Below are 14,102 nucleotides of genomic sequence, written 5' to 3'. Positions count from 1 at the left end.
AAGGAACTCCAGTTTCCACAGTCTCAAGATACATGTGGAATCGTTTTGTTTTCAGAGACAAAGAACTTTGCCCATGCTTAGCAGCACTTTGCTCTTGTGCCTTTTAAAAAGCTCTTCTTCCCATCAGCAGTGCATCTTCCATGTTCAAAGGAAGCCATGCTTGTCTTTCACCGTTTTTATTTTTTAAAAAGGTAAAAGTGGGAAACATGTGTAGATCAAAAGTTCTCAAGTTAGGCCTACAACTGGGTTTACAGGATTTGCTGTGGCTAGGAGGGGCACACTTAGTTGAGAAAGTTCTTGGGGTTTTTTGTCTGTTTTGTACCAGACAAAGGCTAGCCTCCCCTGAAGCTTTGGGGCCTTCAGGCAAATAGCCACTTACAATGTCACTAATTATGCTTGCTTATAAAGGTACCTTCGATGCACCCACGTGGACACCATGTGGCATCTTCACTGGTGCCAGGCACCCCATCCTCCTCATCCTGAGCCAGGCCACAGAGAACAAGGAAGCGTGTGAGTGCATGGAGGGCAAGTTGTAAGTGAGCACAATTTGTGATATTGCACAATACCATTACTGATCATATGACATGACCGTTAAGGCATCAGCCTTCAATTCCAATTTCCTGGCCAAAATGAGTGAGCCTTAACTCTGGTCTTAAACTAAGACGGTTTCCCCCCCCCCCCCATCAGAAAGAGAGAGGCATATTACAGTTATAAGACAGGCTACTCCAGTCACTACTTTACCTCCAGACAAAGTTACTCACCGGTAAAGGTAAAGGTGTGTCGTTGACTCCTGGTGCCCACAGACCCCTTTGGTTTTCTTTGGTAGTATACAGGAGGGGTTTACCACTGCCTCCTACCACGCAGTATGAGATGATGCCTTCCAGCTTCTTTCTATATCACTGCTGCTCAATATAAATGTTTCCCTAAGTCAGGCACAGATGGTCATCCATCAGATGCAGCAAAGTGCTCTCCACATTATGACAAGGTCAAAAACAAGCCTGGAATGGAGCAAGATATCCAGCTACACATTAATTGATAATTAAAAAGTGTATTTAATAATAATAAACTATTGTTATTTGTAAGACACCCCATAACAATTTGTTATATATTTTAATATCGAATTGTTTTTATATTTTTAGCTAAATACTTTTAATTCATTTTTATTATGTGTTTTAACTTTTGTAAGCCGCCTTGGGGTTGTTTTTAGCGAAAGGCAGTATAGAAATCTATCAATAAATAAATATAATAAAAAACATTAAAAACAGCCCTGCTGGATCAGGCACAAGGCCCATCTAGTCCAGCATCCTGTTTCACACAGTGGCCCACCAGATGTCTCTAGGGAGCCCACAGGCAAGAAGTATGTGCATGCCCTCTCTCCTGCTGTTGCTCCCCTGCAACTGGTATAGAGAGGCATTGTGCCTCTGAGGCTGGAGATGGCCCACAGCCACCAGACTTGTAGCCCTTGATAGACCTGTCTACCATGAATCTGTCTATCTAACCCTCTTTTAAAGCCATCCAAGCTGGTGTCCATCACCACATCAAATCGCAAAGAATTCCATAGATTAGTTATGCGCTGTGTGAAATCGTACTTCCTCTTGTTGGTCCTAAATTCCCAACCTTCGGTTTCATGGGGTGACCTCTGGTTCTAGTGTTGTGAGAGAGGGAGAAAAATTCCTTTGTCCACCCTCTCCACTCCATGCACAATTTTATTCACTTCGATCATGTCTCCCCTTAGTCGCCTCTTTTCCAGGGTAAGGAGCCCCAGATGCTGTAGCCTTGCCTTATAAGGAAGGTGCTCCAGTCCCCTGATCATTTTGGTTTTTGGTTTAGAGTTCCTCACAATCAGTTGCAGGGGAGTAACAGCAGGAGAGAGGGCATGCCCTCAACTCCTGCTGTAGGCTTCCAGTGGCATCTGGTGGACCACTGTGTGAAACAGGATGCTGGACTAGTTGGACCTTGGGCCTGATCCAGCAGGGCTGTTCTTCTCTTCTTCTTAACTCTTCTGCACCTTTTCCAGTTCTGCAATATCCTTATTAACATACGGTGACCAAAGCTGTACACATTATTCCAAATGTGGAGGCACCATAGATTTGTATAAGTGCATTATAATATTCACATTTTAATTTTTATTTTCAACCTCCTTCCTAATGATTCTGAGCATGGAATTAGCCTGTTTCACAGCTTCCGTGCACTTAGACAGGGCCGGACTGGGGTCACTGAGAGGGTGGTGGAATGTATGTGGGGAGGGCACCAGATTTTGAGCAGGATGGGTACTTAAGCATGGGAGTATTCACTGCTGCTGAGTGAACTAGGGCGCAGGGGTGCCCCTCGGGTGAGGCGCACTGGGAATATGCCCTCTTGGACAGTCTGAGCCTGCACTGAGACGACACTTTCAATGAGCTGTCCACCATGACCCCAAGATCTTTCACTGACAGCTCAGATCCCACCAGCATATATGTGAAGTTGATGTCCCCCCCCCCACTTTACACTTGCTTACCTTCTTGGTATACATTCAAATTCTTCTAGTTGCATTCTTCAAATGCTTCTAGTATTGTGGTTTTAAATCAGTTCCATGCTTTCTGGAGGGATTTGACCGTCCAGACTTTCCCTTTCAATTTCCTTCTTACCAGTCCCCTCATTTTTGAGGGGTTTCCTCTTCTGAAGTCCAACGCATCTGTGTTGGATTTACTTGACAATTCTCCACTCGCATATATGCTGAATTGGATCACACTATGGTCACTGCTACCCAATGGTATTGCAACTCTAATATCTCACACCAGGTCATGGGCTCAGGATTAGATCCAAAGTTTGTTTCCGCAGTCAACTGTCCTAAGGCACAGTCATTTAGCATGTCTAGAAATCTGGACCCTCTGTCATTACCTGAATGTGAATTTACCCAGTCTGTGTGTGGGTAGTCACCCATTATTACTGCCCTGTCTCTCTTTGACATTTCTCTTATTTGTTTCTCCAACTCCAGGTCACTCTCAGGGCTTTGATTCAGAGGGCGATAGCATGTCCCTAGTAACACATTTCCTATCAGTCCTCGTAATGTTACCCATCATAATTCTGTGAAGGACTGTGGTCCACCTAGGTTTTCTAGCTTATTGGAGTCTATCCCTTCTTTGATATACAGTGCCACTCCTCCCCCAACCCTCCCCTCCCTGTCCCTTCTATAAAGTTTATATCAGGAATAATTGTGTCCCACTGGTTCTCACCATCCCACCAGGTTTCTGTTACACCCACTATATCTATGTTTTTGTTAGTAACCAAGTACTCCAACTCACCCATCTTGGCTCATAGGCTTCTGGCATTGGTATACAGGTATTAATCCCTGCTAACTTGGCAAAGAGGCACTTTTTAATGTGGTGATTCTCCATTTAGCAGGGGGAGAGTAACTGGCCCTATCCACCCCAACACTGTACCTCCAGTGACTGTTGCTGGTGTCTATCTTATGTTTCTTTTTATATTGTGAACCCTTTGGGTACAGGGATCCATCTTATTTATGTATTATTTCTCTGTGCCATTCCCTGAGCCATTTTTGGAAGGGCAGTATAGAAATCGAATCATCATCATCATCATCATCCTATATTCTGCGACGATATCTATAAGAACAGCAACATAATTGACAATAAAATTCTGGCATCCCAGGTTCTTGGGAAGGACTCGATGTCTGGATAAAACAAACCAGTCAATAACACCTGTCTGACTGTGTAAAATAATAATAATACTAGAATATAAAATACAGACACCTATATGCCGGGTCGCTCACCTGGTGTTGGTGCGTGCCATTTGACCTATTTGGCAAGCTGTCCTGTGTTTCCTTCTGCTCAACTCCTGGCTCTACTCTGTCCCCCTCAAGTTTATCCGAAACTTGTTCACTCTCACACCTTAGGAGATTTTGCTAGCCGAAGCAGATACCATATTAAAAAAACCAAGAATAAGGACTAACGTCCCCAACTGCACTAATAATCTGGGTTCTCCCTTTATCTCAACAGGTGGTCAGAACATGGGAGATCCTCTGGGGAAACAAAGGGTGTAATTGGGAAAAACCAGCCATGAGATGGAAGGAGAGCATTTTGGGGGATCAAGAGGGGCCAAGGAGGTAGGAGCCAAACCAAGTGGATTTCTAAGGAATTCTAGCCCAACAAGAAGATTGCAATGGAAAGGGAATGAAGGCACCTTCTGCATGTGGGAAAACACTCAGTTGTAAATCACGCCTCGATGCACACTGCGGAACACACGTGGAGGAGAAGACAAATTCATGCATAGCGCATGGGAAGAGCTTCAATGAGAATTCACAGCTGATCTCACAGACGGGAGAATGCTGTGAATGGAGAAGGATCAAATATGCAGGACAGAAACCAAATGGAGACTTCAAGAGGTGAATCAGATGCTTCTCGGAGTGGAGATCCCCACCTCATCCCAACTATAGCAGGAAAAAAGAAAGGAAAGAGAAGGAGAAAGTGCCCTGTATGGCCAAAGATCTTGAGTAATAGCTCAAGTGCTAAGACACAGCCTGAAATCCACACATTGCACAAATGCTTGGAGTGTGGAAAGACCTATAGTCAGAGCTCAGACCTTAGGACCCATCAAAGAATTCATGCAGGAGTGAAGCTATATACATGTTCAGTTTGTGATAAAAGCTTCAAGAACAGTTCAACCTTGATTGCTCATAGAAAAATCCACAACAGAGAGAAAAGATATAAATGCCAGGTGTGTGGGAAGAGTTTCATGCACAATTCGCACCTTATTATCCATGAAAGAATACACACAGGAGAAAAACCATTTAAATGCCAGGAGTGTGGGAAAAGCTTCACTCAAAAGGTCTCCCTGACTATCCATCAAATAATCCACACACAGAGGAAACCATATCAGTGTGCATTGTGTGGAAAGAGCTTCAGCCAGAATGCCTACCTTTCTTCCCATCAAAGAATCCACACAGGGGAGAAACCATTTAAATGCTTGGAGTGTGGAAAGAATTTCTTTTGGAAGTCAACCTTTACTTCCCATCAAAAAATGCACACAGGGGTGAAACCTTTTAAATGTCTGGAGTGTGGAAAGAGATTTAGTCATAGTGCTCAGCTTACTACCCATCAAAGAATCCACACAGGAGAAAAACCATTTAAATGCCAGGAGTGTGGGAAAAGTTTCACTCAGAGGGTCACCCTCACTAGCCATCAAATAATCCACACAAGGAGGAAACCATATCAGTGTGCGTTGTGTGGAAAGATCTTCAGCCAGAATGCCCACCTTTCTTCCCATCAAAGAATCCACACAGGGGAGAAACCATTTAAATGCCTGGAGTGTGGAAAGAGTTTCTTTAGGAAGTCATCCTTTACTTCCCATCAAAAAATGCACACAGGGGTAAAACCTTTTAAATGTCTGGAGTGCGGAAAGAGCTACAGTGGGAGCTCAGAACTTATTAAACATCACAGGATGCACACAGGAGAGAAACGATTTGAATGCCTGGAGTGTGGAAAGAGTTTCTTTTGGAAGTCAGACCTTACTTCCCATCAAAGAATCCACACAGGGGTAAAACCTTTTAAATGTCTGGAGTGTGGAAAGAGCTTTAGTCGTAATGATCACCTTACTACCCATCAAAGAATGCACACAGGGGAGAAACCATATAAATGCCTGGAGTGTGGCAAGAGCTTCAGTCAAAGTTCAGGCCTTAGTACCCATCATAGAATCCACACAGGGGAAAAACCACTTAAATGCCTGGAGTGTGGAAAGCAGTTCCGTGAGAATGGAGACCTTACTAAACATTTAAGAGTGCACACAGGGGAGAAACCATATAAATGCCTGGAGTGTGGAAAGAGCTTCAGTCGTAGTGGACACCTTAGTACCCACCATAAAATCCACACAGGGGAAAAACCATTTGAATGCCAGGAGTGTGGAAAGAGCTTCAGTGAAAGATCAGAGCTTACTAAACATCTAAGAGTGCACACAGGGGAGAAACCATATAAATGCCTGGAGTGTGGAAAGAGCTTCAGTCATAGCTCAACCCTTTCTGCCCATCAAAGATTCCACACTGGTATGAAACCGTATAAGTGCCCAGAGTGTGGAAAGAGCTTCAGTCAAAGCTCAACCCTTTCTGCCCATCAAAGATTCCACACTGGGATGAAACCGTATAAGTGCCCAGAGTGTGGAAAGAGCTTCAGTCAAAGCTCAGGCCTTAGTAGCCATCACAGAATCCACACAGGGGAGAAACCATATAAATGCCTGGAGTGTGGAAAGAGCTTCAGTCAAAGTTCAGGTCTTTCTGTCCATCAAAGATTCCACACTGGGATGAAACCATATAAGTGCCTGGAGTGTGGGAAGAGCTTCAGTCAAAGCTCAGGCCTTAAGAAACATAACACAATCCACGCAAGGGAGAAACCTTTTTAATGCCTGGGGTATGGAAAGAGCTACAGTGAGAGCTCAGAACTTATTAAGCATCGCAGGATCCACACAGGAGAGAAACCATTTAAGTGCCCGGAGTGTGGAAAGAGTTTCTTTTGGAAGTCAACCTTTACAGGTGAAACTCTGAAAATTAGAATATTACATGGAACCAAGAAGACAAGGATTGAAGAATAGAACAATATCGGACCTCTGAAAAGTATACAGTGTACTGTGCTTGATTGGCCAGCAAACTCCCCTGACCTGACCCAATAGAGAATCTATGGGGCATTGCCAAGAGAAGGATGAGAGACATGAGACCAAACAATGCAGAATTGCTGAAGGCAGCTAATGAAGCATCCTGGTCTTCCATAATACCTCATCAGTGCCACAGGCTGATAGCATCCATGCCACACCGCATTGAGGCAGTAATTGCTGCAAAAGGGGCCCAAACCAAGTACTGAATACATATGCATGCTTCTACTTTTCAGAGGTCCGATATTGTTCTATTCTTCAATCCTTGTCTTCTTGGTTCCATGTAATATTCTAATTTTCTGAGATTGTGGATTTGGGATTTTCATGAGCTGTACGCCATGATCATCACAATTATAACAAATTAAGGCTTGACTTATCTCGCTTTGCATGTAATGCGTCTGTCTCATATATCAGTTTCACCTTTTAATTTGCATTACTGAAATTAATGGACTTTTGCACGATATTCTAATTTTCCGAGTTTCACCTGTACTTCCCATCAAAAAATCCACACAGGAGAAACCATATAAATGTCTGGAGTGTGGAAAGAGCTTCAGTCAAAGTTCAGGCCTTAGTACCCATCACAGAGTCTACACAGGGGAGAAACCATATAAATGCCTGGAGTTTGGAAAGAGCTTCAGTCACAGTGAATACCTTAGTAGGCATAAAGAAATCAACCCAGGTGAGAAACCTTTTAACTGCCTGGAATGTGGAAAGAGCTTCATCCAGAAGGGAAACTTTAAGAGACATCAAAGAGTTCACACAGGACAGAACCTTTCCTAACACCTGGCATTTATGAAACATTTCATTCAGAGCAAACACCTCTCATCCCATCTAGGATTGTATGCACTGTAGCTATCTCTTGTGTTTAATCTGACATAGCTATATATTCCTTGTTTTAGTGCTTTATGGGGCTATTCACACAACTGCACAAGTATGCAGGCCAGTTGGAGGAAAGGCAGGAAGGGATGGCAGGGGGAAGGATGATCTGGGATCATTCCCTGGATGATCCCTCTTTACCCCTGTGGCGTGCAAGCTGTGTGCCCACATGGTCCATGCTACAGGGAGCAGTGTGGATGAATATCCGTAGTGATCCCAGCAGCATGGATCAACAGAGTCTGGGGCTTGTTTTCATGACCTCCGCGTATCCCGCCAGGCACTGTGTGATGATGGCAGTACCTTGGGAGATTCCCCCATCAGATGGACGCTCTTGGCGCCCCTCTCTGTGTCCCCTTGGGCTCCGTGGAGTTAGGCAGCCGTGTTAAGGGAGTGCTTGCTCCCTTAACCTTGGCTAAGAGGTGGGCTTAAGAGCCGGGTTAGGCTGGGTGAGGGCCCCGGGATCCACAGAGATCCTGGTGCTCCACATGAGCACACTAGGCCCGGCTAGGCTGCCCTAACCTGGGCAAGGCTGCTTGTGAGAAGAGCCTCTCTCACTCTTAAGCCTCCTCTACTGGGTAGGTGCCACAGGAATGATAACATGGCAGACAGTTTCCCTCTTATGGAACCAGATGGCAATCTAGAAGATGGAAAATGTAACTATTGGTTCAAAGAATCCAATTTTATTTTATTTCCCAACAAAAAAGTCCCACAGGAATGCCACAGGAATGTTAATGTAGAATTATGCTAGCCTTGTAGTAGTAGTAGTGATGCATAAAATACTTGGCTGAACTTCAAGTTATAATGATCTAGAGATAAGAACAATATACTAATTTGTAACAGCTCAATACTTGGCTGAACTTCAAGTTTATAATGATCTAGAGATGAGGAACAATGTATTAATTTGTAACAGCTCATTTTTGTAACCCCATGAGCTATGTAATCTTGACAAATTGAGAAACTTAGGTAGTACTTGCAGACAGTATGTATGGAAGAATGCATGAGTGAGCAACATCAAGTGTGCTCCAGCCCCACTCCCTTTCGAACACAAACAATGTTGGGAAAGATGCTAAAGGCTTGAAGAATCGGTGAGAATCAGGGAGAAATGCCAAAGACATTGTAAAGGAGAAAGAACTGGAAATGGAACAAAAGATAAGAGTACATCCTGTGATCATGGAGATGGACGTGGACTACAGATGTACCAGCCGAAGTGAAAATATCCCTTTATAAGTCAGGCAGGAAACCAGAAGATCCCTGAGAAGCATCACCACCCAGAGTGAGGCCTCCTCGCTTCTCCCAGCACCCCTTTTTAAAGACTGATCACCTTTAAAGTAGGGGCTGGTGAGTGTGTGTGTGTGTGTGTGTGTGTGTGTGTGTATGTGAATTAGGAGTTAGCTTGCTGTTTAATCAAATCTAATAAAGACACATATCCATTGACTGGTGTCTGTGTCCATTTTCCTGGGGCTGCCTTGCTCTTGGGCCGTGCAGAGCTAGAGGACAGTTAATAGAGTCCCGCATTAGCATGGCAGACGGTTTCCCTCTTATGGAGCCAGATGGCAATCTAGAAGATGGAAACTGTAACTATTGGTTCAAAGAATCCAATTTTATTTTATTTCCCAACAAAAAAGTCCCCTAATTGTCTTTAGAACATAACATAGAGAAGTGTAACCCCCAAAGGTCATCTGGATGTCACTTCAGTCTTTGTCCCATCTTTCAATCTACAGTCTAATCATTTGTTCCTATCTGTGGTAGCATTTGGGGGGAACTCACTGTTAAGGAATGAGTCAGTTGGAAGACTACTCTGTGAAGAGCAGACACATCTTGGGGAGGTGAGCAAGCTTTTCTAAGCATCTAGCCCTTCCCCCCTTCAAACCAACTAACAGGAGGAGGGGAGATTTTCAGGGGCTGGTTTCTCTTTAAGGGATAAGTCCTAGTCTCTCTCTCTGTGTGTTTGTAATTGCAAGGGTTAGAGTTGCAAGGGTTAGCTAACTCCAGTGTTAGCTAACTCTGGTGTTTGTCCCCACAAGGGTTAGAATTTGCAAGGGTTAGGTAACTCCAGTGTTTGTTGATTGTCCCTGCCTGGAGGGGGTGGAGTCAGCTAGGGCTGTGGGAGGCCCCACATTCCTTTGACTCATATCCTGTGTCAGTTGGAAGACTACTCTCTACATTAGTGGTTTAGGGCCGAGAGCATAGCGAACAGGACATAGGAGTTTTTCAGGAGTTTAGCAGGAAGTGTGCGGGAGAGCCTGGAACAAGCCCCAGTGATCACAAGGAGACTGGTGGAGAAGAGAACGTAAGTACAAATCCCTTCCTCATATTCTTGGGAAAGGCTGCTTGGACAATGAGGGAGTGAAAGGGATTATTAAGGAGGATATGGAGGTTGCAGAGAAGCTAAATGAGTTCTTTGCGTCCGTCTTCACGGCAGAGGATACTGAGCATATACCTGTTCCTGAACCAGGCATTTTGGGGGTGGCGGCTAAAGAACTGAGCCAGATAGAAGTGAAGGGGATAGAATCTGTACTGGGACCTGTGCTTTTTAATTTATTCATAAATCATCTAGAAGTAGGGGTAAGCAGTGAGGTGGCCAAATTTGCAGATGATACCAAACTCTTTTGGGTAGTGAAATCGAAAGCGGATTGTGAAGAGCTCCAAAAGGATCTCTCCAAACTGGGTGAGTGGGCGACAAAGTGGCAAATGCGGTTCAATGTTGGCAAGTGTAAAGTGATGCACATTGGGATGAAAAACCCCAACTTCAAGTATATGCTGATGGGATCCAAGCTGTTGGTGACGGACCAGGAGAGGGATCTTGGGGTTGTGGTGGACAGCTCATTGAAAGTGTTGACTCAATGTGCGGCAGCTGTAAAAAAGGCCAATTCCATGCTAGGGATCATTAGGAAGGGGATTGAAAATAAAACTGCTAATATTATAATGCCCTTATACGAAACTATGGTGCGGCCACACCTGGTGTACTGCGTACAATTCTGGTCACCACATCTAAAAAAGGACTTTGTAGAACTGGAAAAAGTGCAGAAGAGGGCAACCAAGATGATCAAGGGCCTAGAGCACCTTTATTATGAGGTAAGGCTACAACACCTGGGGCTATTTAGTTTAGAAAAAAGATGACTGTGGGAAGACATGATAGAGGTCTATAAAATCATGCATTGGGTGGAGAAAGTGGATAGAGAGAAATTCTTCTCCCTCTCCCATAACACTAGAACCAGGGGTCATCCCATGAAATTGATTGCCAGGAAATCTAGGACCAGCAAACGGAAGTACTTTTTCACACAATGCATAATCAACTTGTGGAATTCTCTGCCATGAGATGTGGTGACAGCCAACAACCTGGATGGCTTTAAGAGTGGTTTGGATAACTTCATGGAGAAGAGGTCTATTGATGGCTACTAGTTGGAGGGCTGTAGGCCACCTCCAGCCTTGGGGGCAGGGTGCCTCTGGGTACCAGTTGCAGGGGAGTAACAACAGGAGAGAGGCCATGCCCTCAACTCCTGCCTGTGGCTTCCAGCAGCATCTGGTGGGCCACTGTGCGAAACGGGATGCTGGACTAGATGGGCCTTGGGCCTGATCCAGCAGGTCTGTTCTTATGTTCTTATGAGGTACAAACCCTTTCTCCCTCGTAAAAATGTTTTGCATGATAGCTGGTCTCTGTATAAGGTTCCGTTTTGTTTTTATGGTTTCACTTTTGGTTTTGCAAAACTGTCAGTTGGACATTGGAGGGGAAAGTGATTTTAAAGTATAGAGGGAATGTTTAATTGAGATCGGATTGGCTCTGAATAAGGACCTGGATAGACCCTTGCAGTGCATAGGTTGCTACAGATTATTTTATTTTATTCCCTCGCCTGCTCTGTAAGCAGAGGGGCACCTAGGTAATTTTGGAGCCTGGACCTAAAGGCCTTTGGAGGGCCCCCCCCTTCCCCTGTAGATTAAGCATCATCATGCTCGGCCGAGGGACCACACAACCCGGGAGAGACTGAAAGGGATTTGGGGGCCTCAGGGGCTGTGGAGGCCCTGGACTTTGGCCCCAAATTCCAGGGGTAAGGGCGCCTCTGTCTGTAAGTACAGGATTAGTGGTGTGCATGGAACCACGGCGGCGCAGTCCGGCACTGAGGAGGGTCGAACTTTAAGGGGGGGGTAGTACTTACCCCTCCCGCCGCTCTTTCCCCTCCGGCGCTGTATTTAGAATTGAAGTTTTGGGGGCGGCAGCGTTCCTCCCTGCCGCCCCTGCCCCCATCGTTGCCAGGAAGTCGTGTAAATACCAGCACACATGCGCCCGTCGCGGCGCGCTTGTGCCTGTCGCCGCCATGCGCGCGCGCCGCATATGTCACACGCAGCTACTGTTCTCTGGTGAAAACTGGTGACCAACTGTTCTCATGACCAAGAGAAACCAGGCTAAGGGAGGCTAGCCCGGTTTCTCTTGGTCATGTGCAACAACAGGAGCCGCAGAATACCCAAGAATACCCCTCCCTTTAAACAGGATTAGCGTAGCGTGTGCTCCATTAACCTCATTTACCTGATTGTGAGACACCACTGCGTGAGGAGACCCCTGCTGGGCAGCTGCAACAAAGCTCCTAGCCTCAGGGGCATTCTTGGACTTCTGGGGGCTGGCTAGCCCCCCCCCCCCGATCCCCGCTGCCCGATTGCCGGTTCCTCCCAGAGCTTGCTGGTTGCTCGTGTGTGGGCAACTGCATACTGCCTAACCCACCTTGGTGGTCCACACTGCTCGTGTGGAAAGCCTCTATGTGTTGTATTTTTCTGTAAAGAAATGTTTTAATTAGAACGTTTGTTTTTAATAAAAACTTTCTAGATAATTATTAATATCCTTTGGCAATGAGGGGCTTGGATTTTGGAAAAACAGCATGTTAAGATAGCACAGGTTTTGAAAAAAAGGAAGGATTGAGTCAAGGTCGCTGGAATAATCTGTTTCTGTGATTTCTGTGTGACGTAGCAGTAGTAAAAAGGCAAGAATTGTCCTTTTTCTTTTGCTGCAGTGAAATTGTGACTAGTGTAAGGAGCAAAAAGAGTCTCCCAGTTGAGGGATTTGAGAAGGGAATTTAAGCTGAAATCACTTTGTGCGTTGGTTGGGCGTAAAGACTCAGTGAGAGTGGTTCCCTGGCTGGGCACAGCAATGGGGAATAGCATGGTTGAAATCAGGAATGCTAGTTCTAGCATACATTTTAATAGGGAAAAGCAAAATGCTTTATGATGTAAGTTATCGGACTTCATAAACACGTCTGGAAGACAGTGCCATGGTATCTTTGTAGCAGCAGATTCATTTCCTTGGGAAAGCATAGTTAAAAATTAGATTCAAAAGTGTAGGGGCAATACTAGAGCAAACAGAAAATCGTGCAATCAGCCTTCTGCCTTGCTAGATATTTCCTTTCTACAATGGAGGATACACTCGAAAACGTTTCCTCAGGACTGCATGAATATGTTCTTTTCACTTTTGGTTTCACTTTCTGTTACCCTCCCCTATCCCATTCATTTATTCTGAACTCCTCCTCCTTGCTCAGATCTACTCCATCCCCTGCAAATGCTCTATTCACTGACTGACCTTCTTTCAGTCCCTGAAGACTTCCGGTACCCATGATAAGGTGAGGGCGGGACTTCCTCCTCCTTTGCCCCACCGTGTCAATCCACCCTCACAATCGGAGGCCTTCCTGCCATCACAGAGGACTTTTCCCTCTTCATACCAGCTCCATCGGACCCCCAAGAGTAAGGGGGTGTGGGAATGAGTGACACGGTGGAGGCAGGACTTCCTCTTCCTTTGCCCTGTTGCTCACAGGTATGGTGAGGTTTCAGACTGTCTGAAGGAGCCTTTTGTCTTTGCACTTGGTGCCTATCTCAACAGAGTTATAGATCAACAGGAAAAGCAGAAACGGAAAGTCCTGCAAGGGAAGTGAAAAGGCTGCTTCCGCTTCTGCAGGAGAGTCCAGTCAGGCTCCTGAGGGAATTCTGCAGACTCCCCTGGTCATGTTTCCTCCAGGAAGCAGCAGCAGGTCCCCCACATGGGGGTCTTTTCTCTGGACCCCAAAGAGGAGCCTGCTTCCCCCTCCCATTCACACTAGCAGCTCTTGGGGTCATATGCTTTTCATTTAAATTAATGGATGAATGAATGAATGAATGAATGAATCCTCTATAATAAAATGCTTAGGTGTAATCCCGTGTCTGCCCGTGTCTTTCTCGGCCATTCTGGGCATGTGCAGAGCGCATGCCCAGAACGTCCGAGAAAGATACGGCCGCAGAGACACGGTGCCCATGTTGAGGAGGGCAGAGGTGGCTGAAGAACGGGATACGGGGAGGGCAGAGGCGGCAGCTGGGGGACTGGGAGGGCAGAGGGGGCAGCGGGGGTCCGGATCATCATCATTGAGGCGTTGGGGGTCCGCGGGGAGGGGAGAAACGGCCGCGGGAAGGGGAAGGGAGAAACGGCAGCAGGTCTGGCCCGCCCGCCGAAAAGGACAGAGGCGGCGGCTGCGGGTCCGGCGGGTTGGCAGGCAGCACTCTTGGCTGCGGTGGTGGCACTCTCCACCCGCCCAGAGGCCAAAGGCGGCGGCGGTGGGTGGCACTCTTGGCGGTGGAATTTT

The 14,102-nt window shown here is 46.0% G+C and overlaps 1 protein-coding gene across 1 annotated transcript; it reads left to right on the top strand.

Annotated features, from left to right (window-relative positions):
- Positions 1-255: 255 nt before the first annotated feature.
- LOC128342297 (zinc finger protein 160-like) lies at positions 256-8,943 on the top strand. The gene is made up of 2 exons (XM_053289457.1): positions 256-532; positions 3,996-8,943. The coding sequence occupies exon 2, from the start codon at positions 4,348-4,350 to the stop codon at positions 6,385-6,387; it is 2,040 nt and encodes a 679-aa protein (XP_053145432.1). The 5' UTR covers positions 256-532; positions 3,996-4,347; the 3' UTR covers positions 6,388-8,943.
- Positions 8,944-14,102: the final 5,159 nt, after the last annotated feature.

This window comes from Hemicordylus capensis, chromosome 2 (genome assembly GCF_027244095.1).
Source record: "Hemicordylus capensis ecotype Gifberg chromosome 2, rHemCap1.1.pri, whole genome shotgun sequence".
Lineage (NCBI taxonomy): Eukaryota > Metazoa > Chordata > Lepidosauria > Squamata > Cordylidae > Hemicordylus > Hemicordylus capensis.
This window is presented reverse-complemented; position numbering and strand designations above follow the sequence as displayed.

Excerpts from the sequence above, each read along its gene's own strand:
- LOC128342297 (XM_053289457.1), top strand. The coding sequence starts at position 4,348 with ATGCAGGACAGAAACCAAATGGAGACTTCAAGAGGTGAATCAGATGCT.